This window comes from Rattus rattus, chromosome 6 (genome assembly GCF_011064425.1).
Source record: "Rattus rattus isolate New Zealand chromosome 6, Rrattus_CSIRO_v1, whole genome shotgun sequence".
NCBI lineage: Eukaryota > Metazoa > Chordata > Mammalia > Rodentia > Muridae > Rattus > Rattus rattus.
The window spans coordinates 27308676-27325241 of NC_046159.1; the positions used below are offsets into that span (position 1 = coordinate 27308676).

Genomic DNA, 16566 nt, shown 5'->3' on the forward strand with positions numbered 1-16566 from the left:
AAAAGTGGGAGCATGGTCCCTTTGTCCCCATCCTCCTGAGCGCTGCTCTAGAGGGGCAGGTGTGCATAATTGCTGCACTGGGCACAGTCTTCTTAAAATGGTCTCTCTTCGTTTGCTTTTGTAGCTTCACTGCTCATTGTTACCTTAGGGACTGGTCCCTAGTAGGAGTCCCACAGGGTCATGTAAAGGGCTCAAGGCTCTGTGGTGAGCAGACACCCAGTAAGAAGTCAGGAAGGGCTGAATTTCTCTGGGGGACAGAATTTGCGTTCAGGTGTCTGCCACTTCGATGCCCACCTGCACAGCTCATCCTTTGAGCTTTTCTACACTGTACCCCTGGGCTCCCCAAGTCTGTGGCATTTGCATGCTGACTCCCCTTTGCTTCCCTCTCTCCAGGGAGCTCCACTTTGGAAGATGTTGGTCCCTGGTCACTGGGATGGGTTGAGGCCGGCCATGCCCAGCCTGCTGCTGCTGTTCGTGGCAGCTCTGCTCTCCAGCTGGGCACAGCTGCTGACTGACGCCAACTCCTGGTGGTGAGTGAGAGGGCTGAGGTCTAGCCTGGACCCAACTCCTGGTGGTGAGTGAGAGGGCTGAGATCTAGCCTGGACCCAACTCCTGGTGGTGAGTGAGAGGGCTAAGGTCTAGCCTGGACCCAACTCCTGGTGGTGAGTGAGAGGGCTGAGGCTAGCCTGGACCCAACTCCTGGTGGTGAGTGAGAGGGCTGAGGCTAGCCTGGACCCAACTCCTGGTAGTGAGTGAGAAGGCTGAGGCTAGCTTGGACCCAACTCCTGGTAGTGAGTGAGAGGGTTGAGGTCTAGCCTGGATGGTGAGCTTTCTTGGGTAATCAAGCTATGAAGCAGGGTCTCCTTGAGGGAGGGATCACACTTTTATCTGAGGAATAGCAGGGGCCTGTTCCATCCCAGGAAGGGTTGTCTTCTCCTTTGAGCTCCAGGAGGCGAGGGTTTTCTGAGAAGAATCTAGTTCATGTGATCCCTCCACCCTCAGGTCTTGTATAAAACCCTTCCTCAAGGTCTCACTCCCCTGTGAAGTGTTACAAATAGCTTTGACTGTTCTTTATCTAAGAAGAATATTGATAGCACAAATGAGCCCCTTAAGTTCATGCTTAGCAACACGCGCACACACGGACACGTGCACACGTGCACACGCTTGTTATTAAAGCTGAGGCAGACAGACCACTCAAGGCCAGTAGTTCAAGGTCATCCTGTAAAACACAGTGAGATCCCCACACATGAAAGAGGGTGTGTGTGTGTGTGTGTGTGTGTGTGTGTGTGTGTGTGTGTGGCTAGTAGAGGCCGATGTGGTAAAAATTCCTACTTGATCAGTCTGAAGGCCAAAGTGGGCTTTGTAGGAAGAACCAAGTGCCCTGGTTTGTGGTTTCAAGGCTTCTGTGTTTGCCAAGCAGACACGGAAATGGCCCAGTCTGTGCCTGACTTGTGCTTGTATTCAGATGGCGGATCTGTGAGTCCTTCATCTAATTTAGCCCTTCGTCGGTTGTACGTGCCAGATGATGAGCAAAAGTAGCCCCCAAGCTCATGGGCAGAGACTTGGGGATATACAGAGGTGGGGCAAAGAACAGTTTAGGGGGCATGGCCACTGCGCACTTGAAGCAGTCATCTTAAAGGTACCAAGAGATCTGCGTTAAAGGAATAGGGCACCCTGCATCAGCAGGGTCTGTACCCCTACTGAGGGAGTCCCTCTCCCCACCCTGCTCAGCCTCCCCTGTCCACCCTCACCCTTTAAGACAGTTCAGATTTTTGTTGTGCTGTGTTTTGTTTTGTTGCTTTTTCCAGATAGGGTCTCACTACAGACCTCTGGCTGTCCAGAAACTCGCTCTGTAGACCAGGCTGGCCTCAAACTCACAGAGATCCACCTGCCTCTGCATCCCCTGTGTTGGGATGAGAGGCGTGTGCCCCACCACACCCTGCTCTGTTCCCAAGCTCCCTTCCAAATCCTTAGCCAGAGTCTCGTTGGCGGAGAGGGGGTGGAGTAAAAGGCGGAACCGCACTTTGGGGTGCATTCACAGCTGCGCCCTCTCCCTTTCTGGATTGTTGTTGCAGGTCGCTGGCTCTGAACCCGGTGCAGAGACCTGAGATGTTCATCATTGGCGCTCAGCCCGTGTGCAGCCAACTTCCCGGGCTTTCCCCAGGCCAGCGAAAGCTGTGTCAGTTGTATCAGGAGCACATGTCCTACATCGGGGAGGGAGCCAAGACGGGCATCAGGGAGTGCCAGCACCAGTTTCGACAGAGGCGGTGGAACTGCAGCACTGTGGACAACTTGTCTGTCTTTGGCAGGGTCATGCAGATAGGTAAGAGGCCACTGGAGCTTGGCTTGGCCACAGGACCGGTGTCTTCGTGCATGGTGCATCGATAGCATGAACGGAAGGCCCCCACTGCATTCCCCCTAGGCTTGGAAGGTCACGTTGGAAGGGAGAGGGAGCCCCATGAGGGTATTATAGGATAGCTGCATCGTTCTGTTTCCCTACCTCAGACCCTGGGGCTGTCTGTGACTCACTCTGAGGAGGAATGGAACCTCTGAGTAAGGAGGGAGTTGGTTAGAGACCCGCCTGCCAAGGCTGCCTTTGTCTCTCAGTGCTAGAAGGGCCTTTAAAAGAGAGAGAGAGAGAGAGAGAGAGAGAGAGAGAGAGAGAGAGAGAGAGAGAGAGAGAGAGAGAGAGCCTTTACAGAGTCTCGGGGGAGATTATCCCAGATTGTATGTTTAACATCTTCTTCACTTGAGCCCTCCAGCAAGGGGTGAAAGCTTGGCGCTAGATTGGTAATAGCTGTCATTAACCAGGCCCAGATGCAGGCCAGGCTTTCTCCTTTGAAAAGGGATGTAAGTGAAAGTGGTGGGGGAGGAAGGTGAGAGGTAAGAGGACCACCAATTGGGGGGGGTGTCCCTTCTCTCCCCTCCCCTCCTGGGTCCTGCAGCTGGTGAGATCATGGCTGTCCTATTGCCCAGATGGAGGTGTGATCTGAGTCTAATTGTCCTAGGTCCGTTTGAAATGCAATTCTCCCCTCCCTGGCAAGAAATTGAGAAACCAGGCCCCATTCTCCTGGGTCTTATCTCCAGGACCATAAAAGGAAGGTGTTGGTAGTCTTGTCTCCCAATTGTCCCTGGACAGTGCTCCGCTACCCTGCCTTCAGGAGGCAGCTGCAGCTAGGGTCTTCCCAAAGTAGGATTCCAGAAGGCTGCCTGGGGCTGGTGGTGGCTTGAGATAATGAAGTATTCTATTAGGACCTCACACGCGCCTTTCCCCAGCCTCAAACTGGAAAATGAAAACAAGGAGCGTCTGCTTGGAATGCTGCCATTGCCATTGGGGTCAGCTCTGGCTATATAGAAGGAATGTGCCCGTGCTCTGTAATGGCCTCAGGGGCAGTTTCCCCAGAAAGCTGGCTTGGGTTTTGGTGGGACTTACTTACTGATTCTTCAAGAGTCCTCTTCACTCACACCCCTCTCCTTGGCACAGCACCTGTCCCGCTTAAGCAGTTGTGGGCGAGACCATGAGGTTGGTCCAGGTTGGGAGTCGCAGGGGAGTAGCATCCTCCTGGGCCTGTTTCCCTTCATTCAAGGGATGGCAGACAGAGAGGCCAATGAGATGATGGCCCTGTCTGAAAACTTGCTTGCCCTGCAAGTGTGAGGACCTGGTTGGATCTCTAGCACCCACATAAAAGGCAGGAAGACATAAATTCAGTCCCCAGACCTAAATGTCACTCACATAGAGAGACGGGTGCAGTGACACATGCTTGCAATCCCACCATTGGAGAGGCAGTGACAGGTGGCAGCTGGCCCAGCCAAATCTGTGAGCCCCAGGTCCTTGTCTTAGAGAATACGGTGGGTAGCTCCCGAGGAACAACAGTCAGTGGGGTGAGGCATTGTGATGGGGAGCTGTCCTGGAAGAATTCAGAGACAAGATTGCCACCGCCGTCTTTTCATTGTCTTGGGAATAAGACCCAGTAGAATAGCACCCGGTTTCTCAGATTTCCACTGAGGGGATGCGCACGTACCCACACACCTGCACACGCATGGCGAGCGGGAGTATCAGGAATAGAGACGACTGAGTCTGACTGTATAATGGGGTGGCTTGTGCAAGGCAGGCCTCTTTACAAGGGATGCTGCACGCCTTGCCTGATCCACCTCAGTTATCAATGGGAGCACCTTGGTCTGCCTGGTTTTCCCCACTCTTCGTTTTATTGCTGTTTGCTGTCTGTTGTTTTTAAAACAGGGTCTCTCTACATAGCCCTGGCTGTCCTGGACTCTCTATGTAGTCCAGGCTGGGCTTGAACTCAGAGATCTGCCAGTCTCAGCCTCCCTAGTGCTGGGATTAAAAGCATTTGTCGCCATGTCCTGACTCCCACTCCTTTTTCTGGAGCCTCCCCGAAGGCTCTCCAGGTCTGAGAAGCTGCGCCCTGGGGTAGCTCCCGCTAGGATCCCAGCGTCCCAAGGCTTCCTTCTTTTTTTTTTCTTTTTCTTTTTCTTTTTTCTTTTTTTCGGAGCTGGGGACCGAACCCAGGGCCTTGCGCTTGCTAGGCAAGCGCTCTACCACTGAGCTAAATCCCCAACCCCCCAAGGCTTCCTTCTTAAAGCTGCAGCAAAAGTCATCACCAGAGGGCAGCAGAGCAGCTCAGAGGAGTGCTCTGGCTCTGTGGCTCCCTGGCCACATGGTTTGACATGGTTTGATTTTCCTTTCATATGTGACTGTTTCAGACACCTTCCAACCTCCAACCAACACGCATGCACACACACACACATGCGCACACACTGCTCATCTAACCCCCAGTAGGGAACTGTCCTTTGCAAGAGATTTCTATCTAAGAATCTCTTACCCGGGACCCACGGGCTGCCCCGTGCAGTTGGCGCTGCAGGCTCTCAGAGTCTGGCCACACCCCTCCAGCAGAGGCAGAGTGAGTCCAGTGTGCTGGAGGACACGTTCAGAGCCCAAGTCCCCGGAGGTCAGTGTGCGGCACCTGGTGTATTCTATTTAGAGACAGGCACGTGGTTTCAAGAAGTATTTGGGGAGGGCTGATTGGAATCAGAAGCGTCTTCGATAAAGAAGGGTGGGGGAAATGACATATGCAGCTTGGGAAAGGAACACAGAAAAGGCATGTTTCCTGTTTTCAAACACTGGAGAGCTGTCAAGTGGAAAGGAGATTAGACAGGGCTGCTCCAGCAGGCAGAAATTACAAGGAGGCGGTATTTTGGTTTCATACGAGGAGGAACTTTCTAGTGATAGAATTGTGTTAAAAAAAAAAAAAAAAGGAAAAAGGATGAATAAACTGCTCTGAAAGGCCAGCGCTTTCCTGAGGAAGACAAGACGCTAATTCTTGTAGAGAATGGAAGGAGATCCTGTGCTGGGGTGTCTGAGATTCCATCCTGCTCCACCTGGCCTGTCAAGATTTGAAAGCATTTCTGGAACTTTCCAGAGATGGCTCACTTAGAATAGGGCCCAGCCTGCTTCCTTCAGAGCACAGAATGCTCTTTCAGAGGACCGGAGTTCGGCTCCCAGCTCCTAACTGCTCTTAACTGCCTATCCCTCCAGCTCCAGGAGATCCGGCGCCCTCTTCTGGCCTCCAGAGGCACTGCGTGCACATGCATATTTCCCTACAAAGACATAAAGACATACACAATTTAAAATAACATAGTTTTGTTTTGAAAGAGCTTCTTGGACTATCTGACTATCCCGGCATTCATTGCTACAGTCGGCACCAGGGCAAGTGTCAGCCGTAGCAGCTAGATCACAGTGGAGCCTCCTACCAGTAGCTTCATAGGCTGTTCTGTTTACAGAAGACCAGGGCCGATTCCTGTTAGTTGTGTGTGAAAAGCTGATTCACTCAGTGCGATCTGATTTCTGACATCACGGTGTGGTGCCAAGGTAATCAAGAAGTAGAGATCACTCCAGACCTTTCCCTTAAGATTCAATTTATTGTTTATTTGTGTGTGTGTGTGTGTGTGTGTGCGTGTGTGTGTGTGTGTGTGTGTAGAGGAAGGCATGTGTGTGTGTGTGAGTGTGTGGTGTGTGTGTGTGTGTGTGTGTGTGTGTGTGTGTGTGTGTGGGAAGGCACTGGGTCCTCTGGGGCTGGAGCCATGGAGGTCGTGAGCCACCTCACATGGATGCTAGGAAGCAATCTCTAGATGTCTGCAAGAGCAGCAAATACTCTTAACTACAGAGCCAGCTCCCCAGCCTTCATACCTTGTCATTGATTACAGGCTTCTGTCTCTCCACTCTCTGGGACAGCCTATGGTGTCCCTCTCCCATTGTGGAGACATGGGAGAGTCCCAGCAGGAGGACAGAAGATTCTACCTGGTACGAGAACAAATCCAGGAGACGTCTGTGATCTGCCAGCAACCGCCACTTCTCTCAGTATCTGATCCTACACAAGTGTCATTGGTTATGTGTTTAAACAGCCTTAGGGGGAACTCATTCATGTCGTATACAGTCCACCATTTAAAAGTGTGCATGCAGCTCAGTGGTCTTCAGCGTGACGAGATGTACAGCTGTAATCACTAATTCTGGAACACTGTACTAACCCTCAGCTGTCACTGTCTACCCCTGGCCCCAGCTAATCCATCTCTATGAATTTTCCCCATTCTGGACATTCCTATAAATGGGACCAAATGATACATGGCCTCTTGATGCAGGTATTTAAAGGTTCATCCATGTCATGGAATATATTCGTACTTCGTTCCTGTTAGTATTTCGCTGTCTGGATAGTGGCATGTTGTGTTCAGTCATCCTCTGATGGATAATTGAGTTCTGTCTGTCTGTCTATCTGTCCGTCTGTCTTTCCCTCTCTCTTTGGATATTATGAATCATGCTGCAATGAACAGCCACTGGGAAACACATACCTCTGTTTCTGTTGGGCATAGTTTTAGGAGTGGAATTTCTGGGTCATCTGGGGACTCCGTTAATTTCCACAGCATCTGCAGCTAATAACATTCCCGTCTGCAGTACAGTACACCGCGGGAGGCTTTAAGATTTCTGTTGCAGTGAAGAGGAACAAAGTTGGGACTCCGTATAGCAAATGACCATAGCTGCAACTTCAGGTGTGGTTCCCTGATGCTCATGAACCGGGAGGCAGTGTGAGGTCCAAGGAAGAGAAAGGGAAACCACAGGACTATTCTAGACAATGGTGTCTAGTTCACTTTCTATTCCTGGCCTCTGCCAGTGCCCCACTAGACAGTGACAGCCATGAAAAGGACAGACACACAGATGTGTGACTTATGGGCAGGAGAAAAATAATATTTGAAGGAGAAGCTGATCTTGCTTGGGTACAGACTTGTTCTATTAATCTCACAATTTCTTCAATCTCCTTAGTCCCAAGTGGTCCCATTCTTCCTCTGCTTACAACTTCTGCTTCCTCCAGGAGTGGATGTATCATCCTATAAAGTACAATGGATAGAGTGTGGGCTGGACCTGGAGTTCGTCACAGAGCAGGGCTGGGACCAACAAGTCAAAAGGGACCAGGGTCAGCCCCTTGCAAAGAGTTTCTAACCATCGGTGCTGTGGGGAGAGCAGGAATTCCCCAGGACACCTGTTCCCACAGGGAAAGCCACAGCCACAGAGGACAGTGACCGACTGGCTTACTGTCTGTTGTTCCCTGCCGCAGGTAGCCGGGAGACTGCCTTCACGTATGCGGTGAGCGCCGCTGGTGTGGTGAATGCCATCAGCCGAGCCTGCAGAGAGGGTGAGCTGTCCACCTGTGGCTGCAGCCGTGCAGCAAGGCCCAAGGACCTGCCACGAGACTGGCTGTGGGGCGGCTGTGGGGACAACGTGGAGTATGGCTACCGCTTTGCCAAGGAGTTTGTGGATGCCCGAGAGCGTGAGAAGAACTTTGCCAAGGGATCAGAGGAGCAGGGCCGAGCCCTCATGAACTTACAGAACAACGAGGCTGGCCGCCGGGTAAGCCATCTTGCCCTCCCTACCACCGCCAAGAAAGCTGAGGGTGCTGACCTGCGTGTCTTGTCACTCAGCTGGCCCCTTTCCGTATATTCATTCCACTTCTAGTGTGATCATCTTTCTTTTTAGGGGGGGTCGGGGGTATTTTTGTGTTTGGTGGTGGTGGCAGCTTGTTTGTTTGGGGACAGAATCTCACTCTGTAGCGCTGACTGGCCTGGAATGCACAGTGTAGACCAGACTGGCTTCAAACTCGGAGATCCACCTGCCTCCGTGAGTGCTGGGTTTCTTCAATCTCTTGGGCTCGAGACATCATTCTGCTTCTGCCTCCCAGGAGCCGGGACTACAGACAGGCTGTGCTGTCCTGTAGCTGGGACAATGGCTGCTGTGCTAGCTCCTGACTGCCACCTTTCTAACCTTATCACTTCTGAGGACATTGGTCATGGCCCGCCCTCCTCGTGATGATTGGATGTTTAAGCCAGTAAACCTGGCCTGGTTTACGTAGAGCTTAGGGCTGTTTGAGAAGCTGCTATGGAGCAGACACAGAGCCACAGCCCCAAAGCGCATTCGGGGTAATGGCGGATGTGGTCTGCTCTGAGAGGCTTAGGGCTGAAGTGGGAGTGAGGAGACATGACTGTCTTCTGAGCTTCAGCTCTGTAGAAGCTAACACACGGGTGTCTTGTCACAGCAGGACATGCCTGGTTGTCCACATCACCACACCCGCGTTGTCCTCACTACCTTTGGGAACAGCGTGATGGCACCTGTGCTCCTTCACTCCTTCGGGCTTCCTCGAATGGCATCTCTGAGAACAGCTGCACCACGGTGGCCAACCGCCAGTCTCTTTATCTCTTGATACTTCTGTAATCCCAGGTTCAAAGAAGGCTGAGGCATGGGATCTCTTGAGCCTAGTTCAGGGCTAGCCTGGGCAAGAGCCTACCTTAAAAAAAAAATCTGAGTTCAAAGGCCTCTTGCCCCTGAGCCTAGGCATTTCCTGCTTTTCCTGAGGATTTCTTGGCCTTCCTTTCCCTGATGAAGGACGACTATGCTAGCTATGTGCTTCTTTGTAACACCCCTTACCATGCTCTGCATAGCCCAGCACGCGTGATTGCGAGAGCAGTTTCTGGGTTGCCTCCTAATGGTTAAGTAAGAGGTCTGCTTCCCAGACGGCAGGAGAGGGGCCCTGTGAGGCCTGTGAGGCCTGGTTTGAGCTCGTTTCTGGCACTGTGACCACGTCAGGCACAAGGTAGCATCCTGATCTGTGCTGGAGGTACAGGGGAGACATCGCCTTCCTTCCCTCCACAGTCTGACCCTGCTTTCGCTGGCTTCTCCTTTTGTTGTCCCTAATCATTTGTTTGTGCTGGCCCCTTGTCTGTCTGTCTGGCCCCTTGATGACCTCTTTCCTGCCTTCTTCTGTCTGGTTCCCAGGCTTTAGCTCCGCCCCCCAGACAGCACACCTCTCCCTCTGTCAAGGGGTGCTCTGGGATGGGAGCGCTTGTCCCTCTATTTTTTTAAATCATTGTCTAAGGAACCGTAGGCATCAGTCACTCCCTAGGGCATCAGTATGTCTAGCTCTCACCTCCTAACATACATAAGAGCTTCTTCAGGGAGGACAGCACAGTGGCAGGGTTGAAAAGAGCCCAGCTAGTGCTTTAAGACAGAATAAGCAAGGATGGATTATCTGCGATCTGCCATCTTGCCCACCACAGAGGTCCTGTGTGCTTTGGCAGACGCCTCTTTCTCTGGACATGGAGGCGAGACCAGCCAGCTGGTACTGCTCGACCACACAAAGATACAGAGGCAGATACAGAGGCCTTGGGGAGGGTGGAAGCCTGCGTCTGATACTTGCCATGTACCGAGGGTGGTCCTATGAGATAGATGTGGCCTGGGGCCTTATTATTGCAGGGCAGGGGGACAAAAAACAAAACCAATGCTTATCTGAGACAAGGTCTCATCGTGCACCCCTAGCAAGCCTAGAACTGGCTCCATAGCCCAGGGAGGCCTTAAACCCACAGCAGTCTCCTGCCTCTGCCTTTTGAGTGCTAACAGTACAGGAATTAGCCACCAAGCCCAGTTCTTTTTTTAAAAAAAAAAAAAAAGTAAGAAAGAGGAGGGTGTTAGGAATGACACAGGAACCCCGGGAGTGGTGGCACACTCAGAGGCAGGGTGATCACTGTGTTTGAGGCCAGCCTGGTCTGCAAAGTGAGGTCCCGGACAGCCAGGGATATACAGGGAAACCCTGTCTCAAAAAAACAAACAAGAAAGGACCCAGAGTCTCTCTTTGTAGACCAGGCTAGCCTCCAACTCATGACAGCCATCCTTCCTTAGCCTCCCAGGATGTTGGAATTACAGGTGTGACCACCACATTGCTAACTGGGATGGAAATGGTCCCCATCCCACCCCCCCAAGCTGGGGACCGAACCAAGGGCCTTGCGCTTCCTAGGCAAGCGCTCTACCACTGAGCTAAATCCCCAACCCCGGAAATTTTTTTTTTTAAAGCATTTTTATCTTTCGTTTTGTGACCCTGGGGATCAAACCGAGGCTCTTATACATGCTAGACAAATGTTCTACCCTGAGCCCCATATTGGGTAGTTTTTTTTTAGTAAGCAGGAAAGGCTCCATAATTAACATTACCTTCTCTTTATTCACAGAAAGATCAGTAATAAAATACGGGAGAAAAAGGATAAATATTACAATGTCTGAGGACGGGTGGATTTCTAAATAGTGACTGGAGACAGGGCTCCTCCTCAGACTTGTGTGGATCCCTCCATGTCTGTGAGGTGGCGCCTCCCTCCTCCGCCCCCTGCTGCTGATTCCTTTAGAAACATTTATTCTGCTCGCTCCCTTCTGCTTCTAACTCCTGCGTGCTGGGACTGTGGGCATGTGTCACCCTAACCAGTTTATACAGTGCCAGGGAGCACCCCCAGGGCCTTGTGCAATCTGTCTACCGAGTGAGCTACACCTCACCCCCTCCTCCCACCTCCCACCCCACCCCTCATCCTCTTTAAATGGAATCGCGTTATGCTGTTCAGAATATTCAAACGTTTGGGCTCAAGCCTCCAGAGCAGCCGGTAGCTCTACACAGCACACAGTCACAGGCCCTGTGCGTCCCAGTCTACAGCACCACATGTAGCTCCCTCCGTAAGCCAAGCGCCGTCTGTATAGAGAGAGGCAGGCTAGGACCCAGGCCTGCAGTGTCAGCCTATCTGTGAAGTTCCTACTCAGATGTCCTCAGTAGCTGTCAGGGCAAGTGCTGGCGCCTTGAACCTTGGGGGGAAGGCCTCCTCCCTTCCCTGTGTTACTTAGGCTACAAGGTTGAAGTAGAGAAGTGCTTACCCTGCGGGCTCACTCCAGGATGGACCTAACTGGTTCCCAAGACTCTGGAGACTCAGTTTCTCCACTGTGAAGTCATGGAAATGCAGCCCTATTACGAAAACAACTTTTAAACAGTCCGAGGGCTCATGGTGGCTGTTTCTGGCACCTGGGCTGGTCTCCTTAGTGCTGACCAAAAACACGGTCTGAGGACTCTTGAAAAGAAACCTGGTTGGGGATTTGGCTCAGTGGTAGAGCGCTTTTGCCTAGCAAGCTTAAGGCCCTGGGTTCGGGTCCCCCAGCTCAAAAAAAAAAAAAAAAAAAAAAAGAAATCCAAGGGGAACCCTGGAGAAATGATCTCTGACTCTATTGGGGACAAGAGCTACGGCCCAGGGAAACACTTCGAGGCAGAGATGAACTTTTACCCCTGTCTGTGCCGTGGGCCAGGCTGATACATCAGTTCTTAGCGACCAGCTTTCTGCTCCACTCTGCCTTATGAGTTTGATTTGGGAGTAGCCTAAGTTCAGGTCCACTCCACAGTGTTAGATTCAGTGACTGCCAACGTCGGTTTGCCCTGGAACGGATGCTCACGTGGGTAGGCTCACTGTCCTGCTTCCCACGACATAGGTATCGCCCCAGGCTCCCAGCTTCTCCCAGCTGGGTGTAAGGGGTTGAGGTGGGTCATGTTTACTGATGGGATGGCCCCCAGGAAACTCCTGATAGCCCAACGTCAACCCTAGAACAGGAGCTATTCGGTTTTGGAGGAATTTCATAGGATCTGAGAGGACCTTCAGCTACCCAGGCGGGCCGTGACGAGTGTGAAACAACTGGACTCTCTCTTTCCTGACTTGTGCTCCATATTGTGCAAAAGCTAGACATGTTTTGTTCGGTTTTATCTTTGAAGATTTGATCAACGTAGAGAATCTGACCCAGGAGCAAAGGCTCACGTCCGCCAGCTGCTCTGGAGGCTGTGGCAAGATCACGTGAGCCCAGAAGTTTGAAGATTCTGATCAGCATAGTAGACTCCATTTAAGGAGGAGGATGGGTGGGGTAGGAGGTGGGGAGAGGTAGGTGGGGTGTAGCTCAGTGGGGAGAGGGATTGCCTACCCGGCACAAGGCCCTGCTGGGGGTGCTCCCTAGTGCTGTATAAACTGGTTAGGGTAACACATGCCCACACTCTCAACACTCAGGAGTTGGAAGAAGAAATTCAAGGTCATCTTTGGTTGTAGAACAAGCTTGAGGCCAGCCTGGGTAAGATGAGCTTCTGTTTCAATGACAATAAATGATTTTAAGGGTCTGAGGAGATGGGTCAGGGGATGGATGCAATTGCTACCAAGTCTAATAAACCCATTAGGGTCTCCAAAGGAGCAAAGGCCCCAGGCAGTAGTGTGCATCTCTTACTCATACTGCAGGGCGGGAGGAAGGGACTGGAGAGTTACCAGATAGCTCGTGGGCCAGCCAGTTTGGCGCATGTGGTGAAGCAGCTGAAATGAGAGCAGTGAGCACGATGGCTCAGTAGGTAAAGGCACTCGCTGGGCGAGCCTGACATCCTGAGTTTGATCCCTGGAACCCACATAAAGGTGGAGCTGCCCTCTGACTTCCACGAGCCCAGTCATCATTCTGTGAGAGAATGAGACAAGAGAGATCCCGCCTCAAATCAAGGTAGAAGAACCAGCTACCAAAAGACCCCTGATATCTGTGACACACACACACATACATACACATACGCATGCACACACATATTTAACAACTTTGTTGTTGTGTTTTTGTTTTGTTTGTGTTTTTGAGACAGGGTTTCTCTGTGTATCCCTGGCTGTTTTGGAACTCACTTTATAGAACAGGCTGGCTTCCAACTCAGAAATCTACCTGTCTGTGCCTCCCAAGTCCTGGGATCAAAGGCTCGAGCCCCCATGCAGGGCTCTAAAAACAGCTTTCGAAGATGATATTTGGGAGTACTGTAGGAGTTGGTTCTCTCCTTCTATCGTGTGAGCTCCGGGACTTGAACCCAGGTTGTCAGGCCTGGCAGCAAGCCCCTTTTCCTGCTGAGTTCACTGGCCCACCTCTCCACTTGCTTGAAGGAGTCTCCCTGCTCTATGAAGGCTTCTTATTCCTATTTTTCTCCTCCCCCAGGCCGTGTATAAGATGGCTGATGTCTCCTGCAAATGTCACGGAGTCTCTGGGTCCTGCAGCCTCAAGACCTGCTGGCTCCAGCTGGCTGAGTTCCGCAAGGTGGGGGACCGTTTGAAGGAGAAGTATGACAGCGCTGCGGCCATGCGTATCACCCGTCAGGGCAAGCTGGAACTGACCAACAGCCGCTTCAACCAGCCCAGCCCGGAGGACCTGGTCTACGTAGACCCCAGCCCTGACTACTGCCTGCGAAATGAGACCACGGGCTCCCTGGGCACCCAAGGTCGCCTCTGCAACAAGACCTCAGAGGGCACGGATGGCTGCGAGCTCATGTGCTGTGGCCGCGGCTATGACCGCTTCAAGAGCGTCCAGGTGGAACGCTGCCACTGCAGGTTCCACTGGTGTTGCTTTGTCAGATGCAAAAAATGCACCGAGATCGTGGACCAGTATGTCTGTAAGTGACTGCACACGGGCCTCCAGCCCGCTCCTCTCCGCCTCACAAAAGTCTATATTATATAAATCTATCTAAAATATATTTTATATTTGTACGAATGGATGGATGGATGATGAATAATCAAGAGAAGAGAATGGAGAGGAAGAACTTCCGAGATGCTGGCCCTCTGTGAGGACTGGACTTTGCTGGAAATCTACAGCCAGTGGGAGAGAAACAGGCTTTTCCCCGTTTTCTGGCCAGGACTCTCTGGACAGGGGCTTGAGAATGTCTATGCGCCATAGCCTCCGGGTGTTTCAGATCTATAGTCCTGTGGGGAAGATGAATGTCTGTGACCCTGGCCAGGAGACCCAGAGGCCCTGTGGAAGGTAGGAAGACCTGCCCACCCCGATGGAGGCCCAGGTCTTCCCCGAGATGGAGGTGGCTTTGGGAAGGGGCTCTGAGCTTGCTTCTTTTCTCATCTGAGTACACATGGCAGGAAAGTTTCCTTCCCCAATATTGGGGAGCAGTCTCAAGTCACCCTGACTGGTGACCATAAGAGATCTGGGCCTCCCTGGACCCTGGGTCTGCCTTCGGATGAGAATATCACCAGCTTCTGCATCAAGCTCCGGTGCCAAGAGAAAGACGTCACCTGCTATAGCCAGGAAGTCATGGGGCAAAGCTGGGCTTCGACTGGGGACCTGTTGCACAGGATGGGAAACTGCTGTCCCTCTGTTGAGGGAGGCTTGAAGAACGACAGGCATGCTGGCAGGTCAACTGCCTCGTGTGACTGTCCTCTCTGCCCACATGTACAGCATCCCTCTGACATTAAATATCTTTTACTCAAGTTTCTCTCCCTCTCCTTATTTGGGCACGCAATGATCTCATTGGATATTTTAATTTTGGTGCTAACGATGAAACCCAGGGTAAACCAAGGTTATGGAGCTTTTGACCCCTGGGTTAAAGATCACAGGCTCAATCCAATTGTAATTAAAGATTTATTGAGCAACAGGATGAATAGTCTGTGAGCCAAATTTGAAATTGCCATGAGAAAGAAGTTGAGTGAAGGATTTTTTTTTCGATTCTTCTCTCATACATCACATTCCAACCATAGTTTCCTGTAGCCTCCCCTCCTCCCAGTCCCTCCTCCATTCCAACCATCATTTCCCCTCCTCGCCTCAGTCCCTCCTCCCACCACTCCTCTTCACCAGCTCCACTCCTCCATTTGAGGGAAGGATTTTCAAAAGGGAAACCACAAGAAGAGCTTCCATATCTATGCTAGCAGGCAAGCAGGCAAAAACCGGTTTGTTCTGCCAAGTTATACGACCCAAACCAGTCTTTGGGTTATCTGCAGAAGCAAGTTACAGAAACCAAGAGTCATTTGTCACGTAGGTGGTCACAGCTGTACCTTTAGGGTTGAGGTCACAGAGTCAGGGCTCCTGGGGACTTATCTTCCAGGGACTGGAGTCAGAGACAGCTAGTGGGTACCAAGATGGATGCCTAATGTAAATAGAGTTTCTTCAGCCATCGCACTGGATGCTAGCAGCAAGTACTTTCCCACAGGGCGTGTGTGTGTGTGTGTGTGTGTGTGTGTGTGTGTGTGTGTGTGTGTGTGTGTGCGCCATGGTGTGAGTGGAGGTCAAAGACTCCTTGTGGGAATCAGCCTGCTCCTTCCACCGTGTGTACCGGCATGGAGCTGGGATCACCAGGTCTAGCAGCAAGTACCTTTTTTTACCTGCTGAGCCATCTCACTGGTCGTTTCTCTAATTCTGGGCTTGGAACCCAGATCTCTACTGTTGAGCCACACCCCCAGCTACCTGTAGCCCCAGTAGCTTCTCAGCTTAATGCAGACGTGCATGCTGGCCTGTGGTAAGCACATATGGGAGGATGCTCTCTGTCCTCTTCTCTGGATTGCTACCTGTCGTAGTGGACCATGGTATCTGGAACAGGAGATCAAGCAAGGCCAGCCTGGGCTACAGGTCCTGTCTTGAAATCAGATGGAAACCTGAGGGTAGGAAAATCATCCTTGTGTGTTAATTTTCCTGTGGACTCTATTTGAAAGACCATTAATTATCCTGAGTGATTTAAAGGCAGTTTTCATTTGGCCGTGTATGAAGTCTTTTCCTATTGTGACCGGCTTAAGGGAGGATTTGTTTTGCCTCATGGTTTGGAACAGGGGGCCATGGGGTGGGGTTGATTGTTCACATCTCTGTGGAAGCAGAGAAGAGGACAGGAGCGGACTAAACTATAAACCCTAAGACCCACCTCACAGAGAGACAGGAACAGGCTAAACTATAAACCCTAAGACCCAGCCCAAACCTTCTAGGAAGATCCCACCTTCCGGAGTTTCTGCAATGTCCCTAAATATCGCCAGCCTCTGGGGACCAAGCGAGTGTTCAGACACATGAGCTTGCATCCAGTGACACTCAAACAAATGACTATCTGTATCCAAACTGTAATAGCCTCTGGATGGATAAAGATTGCTAAGGTTTTTCTATAAATCACAACTGAGAAGCCACATTGAGCACGTGAAGCTGGCTGACACCCTCTGGCTAGTTGCCTCTGCCCCCTGTTATTTTGAGACAGGATTTCCTGTAGCTGAGGCTGGTTTTGAACTTGCCACCACCCTGCCTTATTATAGGCGTGTGGCACCATACTTAGCTTGACTAGCCTTCTTTTGTCCATTTTCCCCCTCTGGTGCTAGAATTTAACCTAGGGCCTCATACCTGCTAGTCTAAACTAAACTACTAAACTAACTATATCTCCTATTTGGTCCAAGGTTCTTCTCTTA

At 51.4% G+C, this 16566-nt stretch overlaps 1 protein-coding gene across 1 annotated transcript; it reads left to right on the forward strand.

Annotated features, from left to right (window-relative positions):
- The first annotated feature begins 411 nt into the window (after positions 1 to 411).
- On the forward strand, positions 412 to 14079 carry Wnt5b (Wnt family member 5B). The gene is made up of 4 exons (XM_032907404.1): positions 412 to 530; positions 2076 to 2323; positions 7623 to 7915; positions 13349 to 14079. The coding sequence occupies exons 1-4, from the start codon at positions 412 to 414 to the stop codon at positions 13805 to 13807; spliced, it is 1119 nt and encodes a 372-aa protein (XP_032763295.1). The 3' UTR covers positions 13808 to 14079.
- The last annotated feature ends 2487 nt before the right edge of the window (positions 14080 to 16566 follow it).

Bases quoted from the DNA above. Each gene is read 5' to 3' on its own strand.
- Wnt5b (XM_032907404.1), top strand. From the start codon at position 412: ATGTTGGTCCCTGGTCACTGGGATGGGTTGAGGCCGGCCATGCCCAGC. The intron at 531-2,075 runs GTGAGTGAGAGG...TTGTTGTTGCAG, and splicing joins ACTGACGCCAACTCCTGGTG to GTCGCTGGCTCTGAACCCGG. The intron at 2,324-7,622 runs GTAAGAGGCCAC...TCCCTGCCGCAG, and splicing joins TGGCAGGGTCATGCAGATAG to GTAGCCGGGAGACTGCCTTC.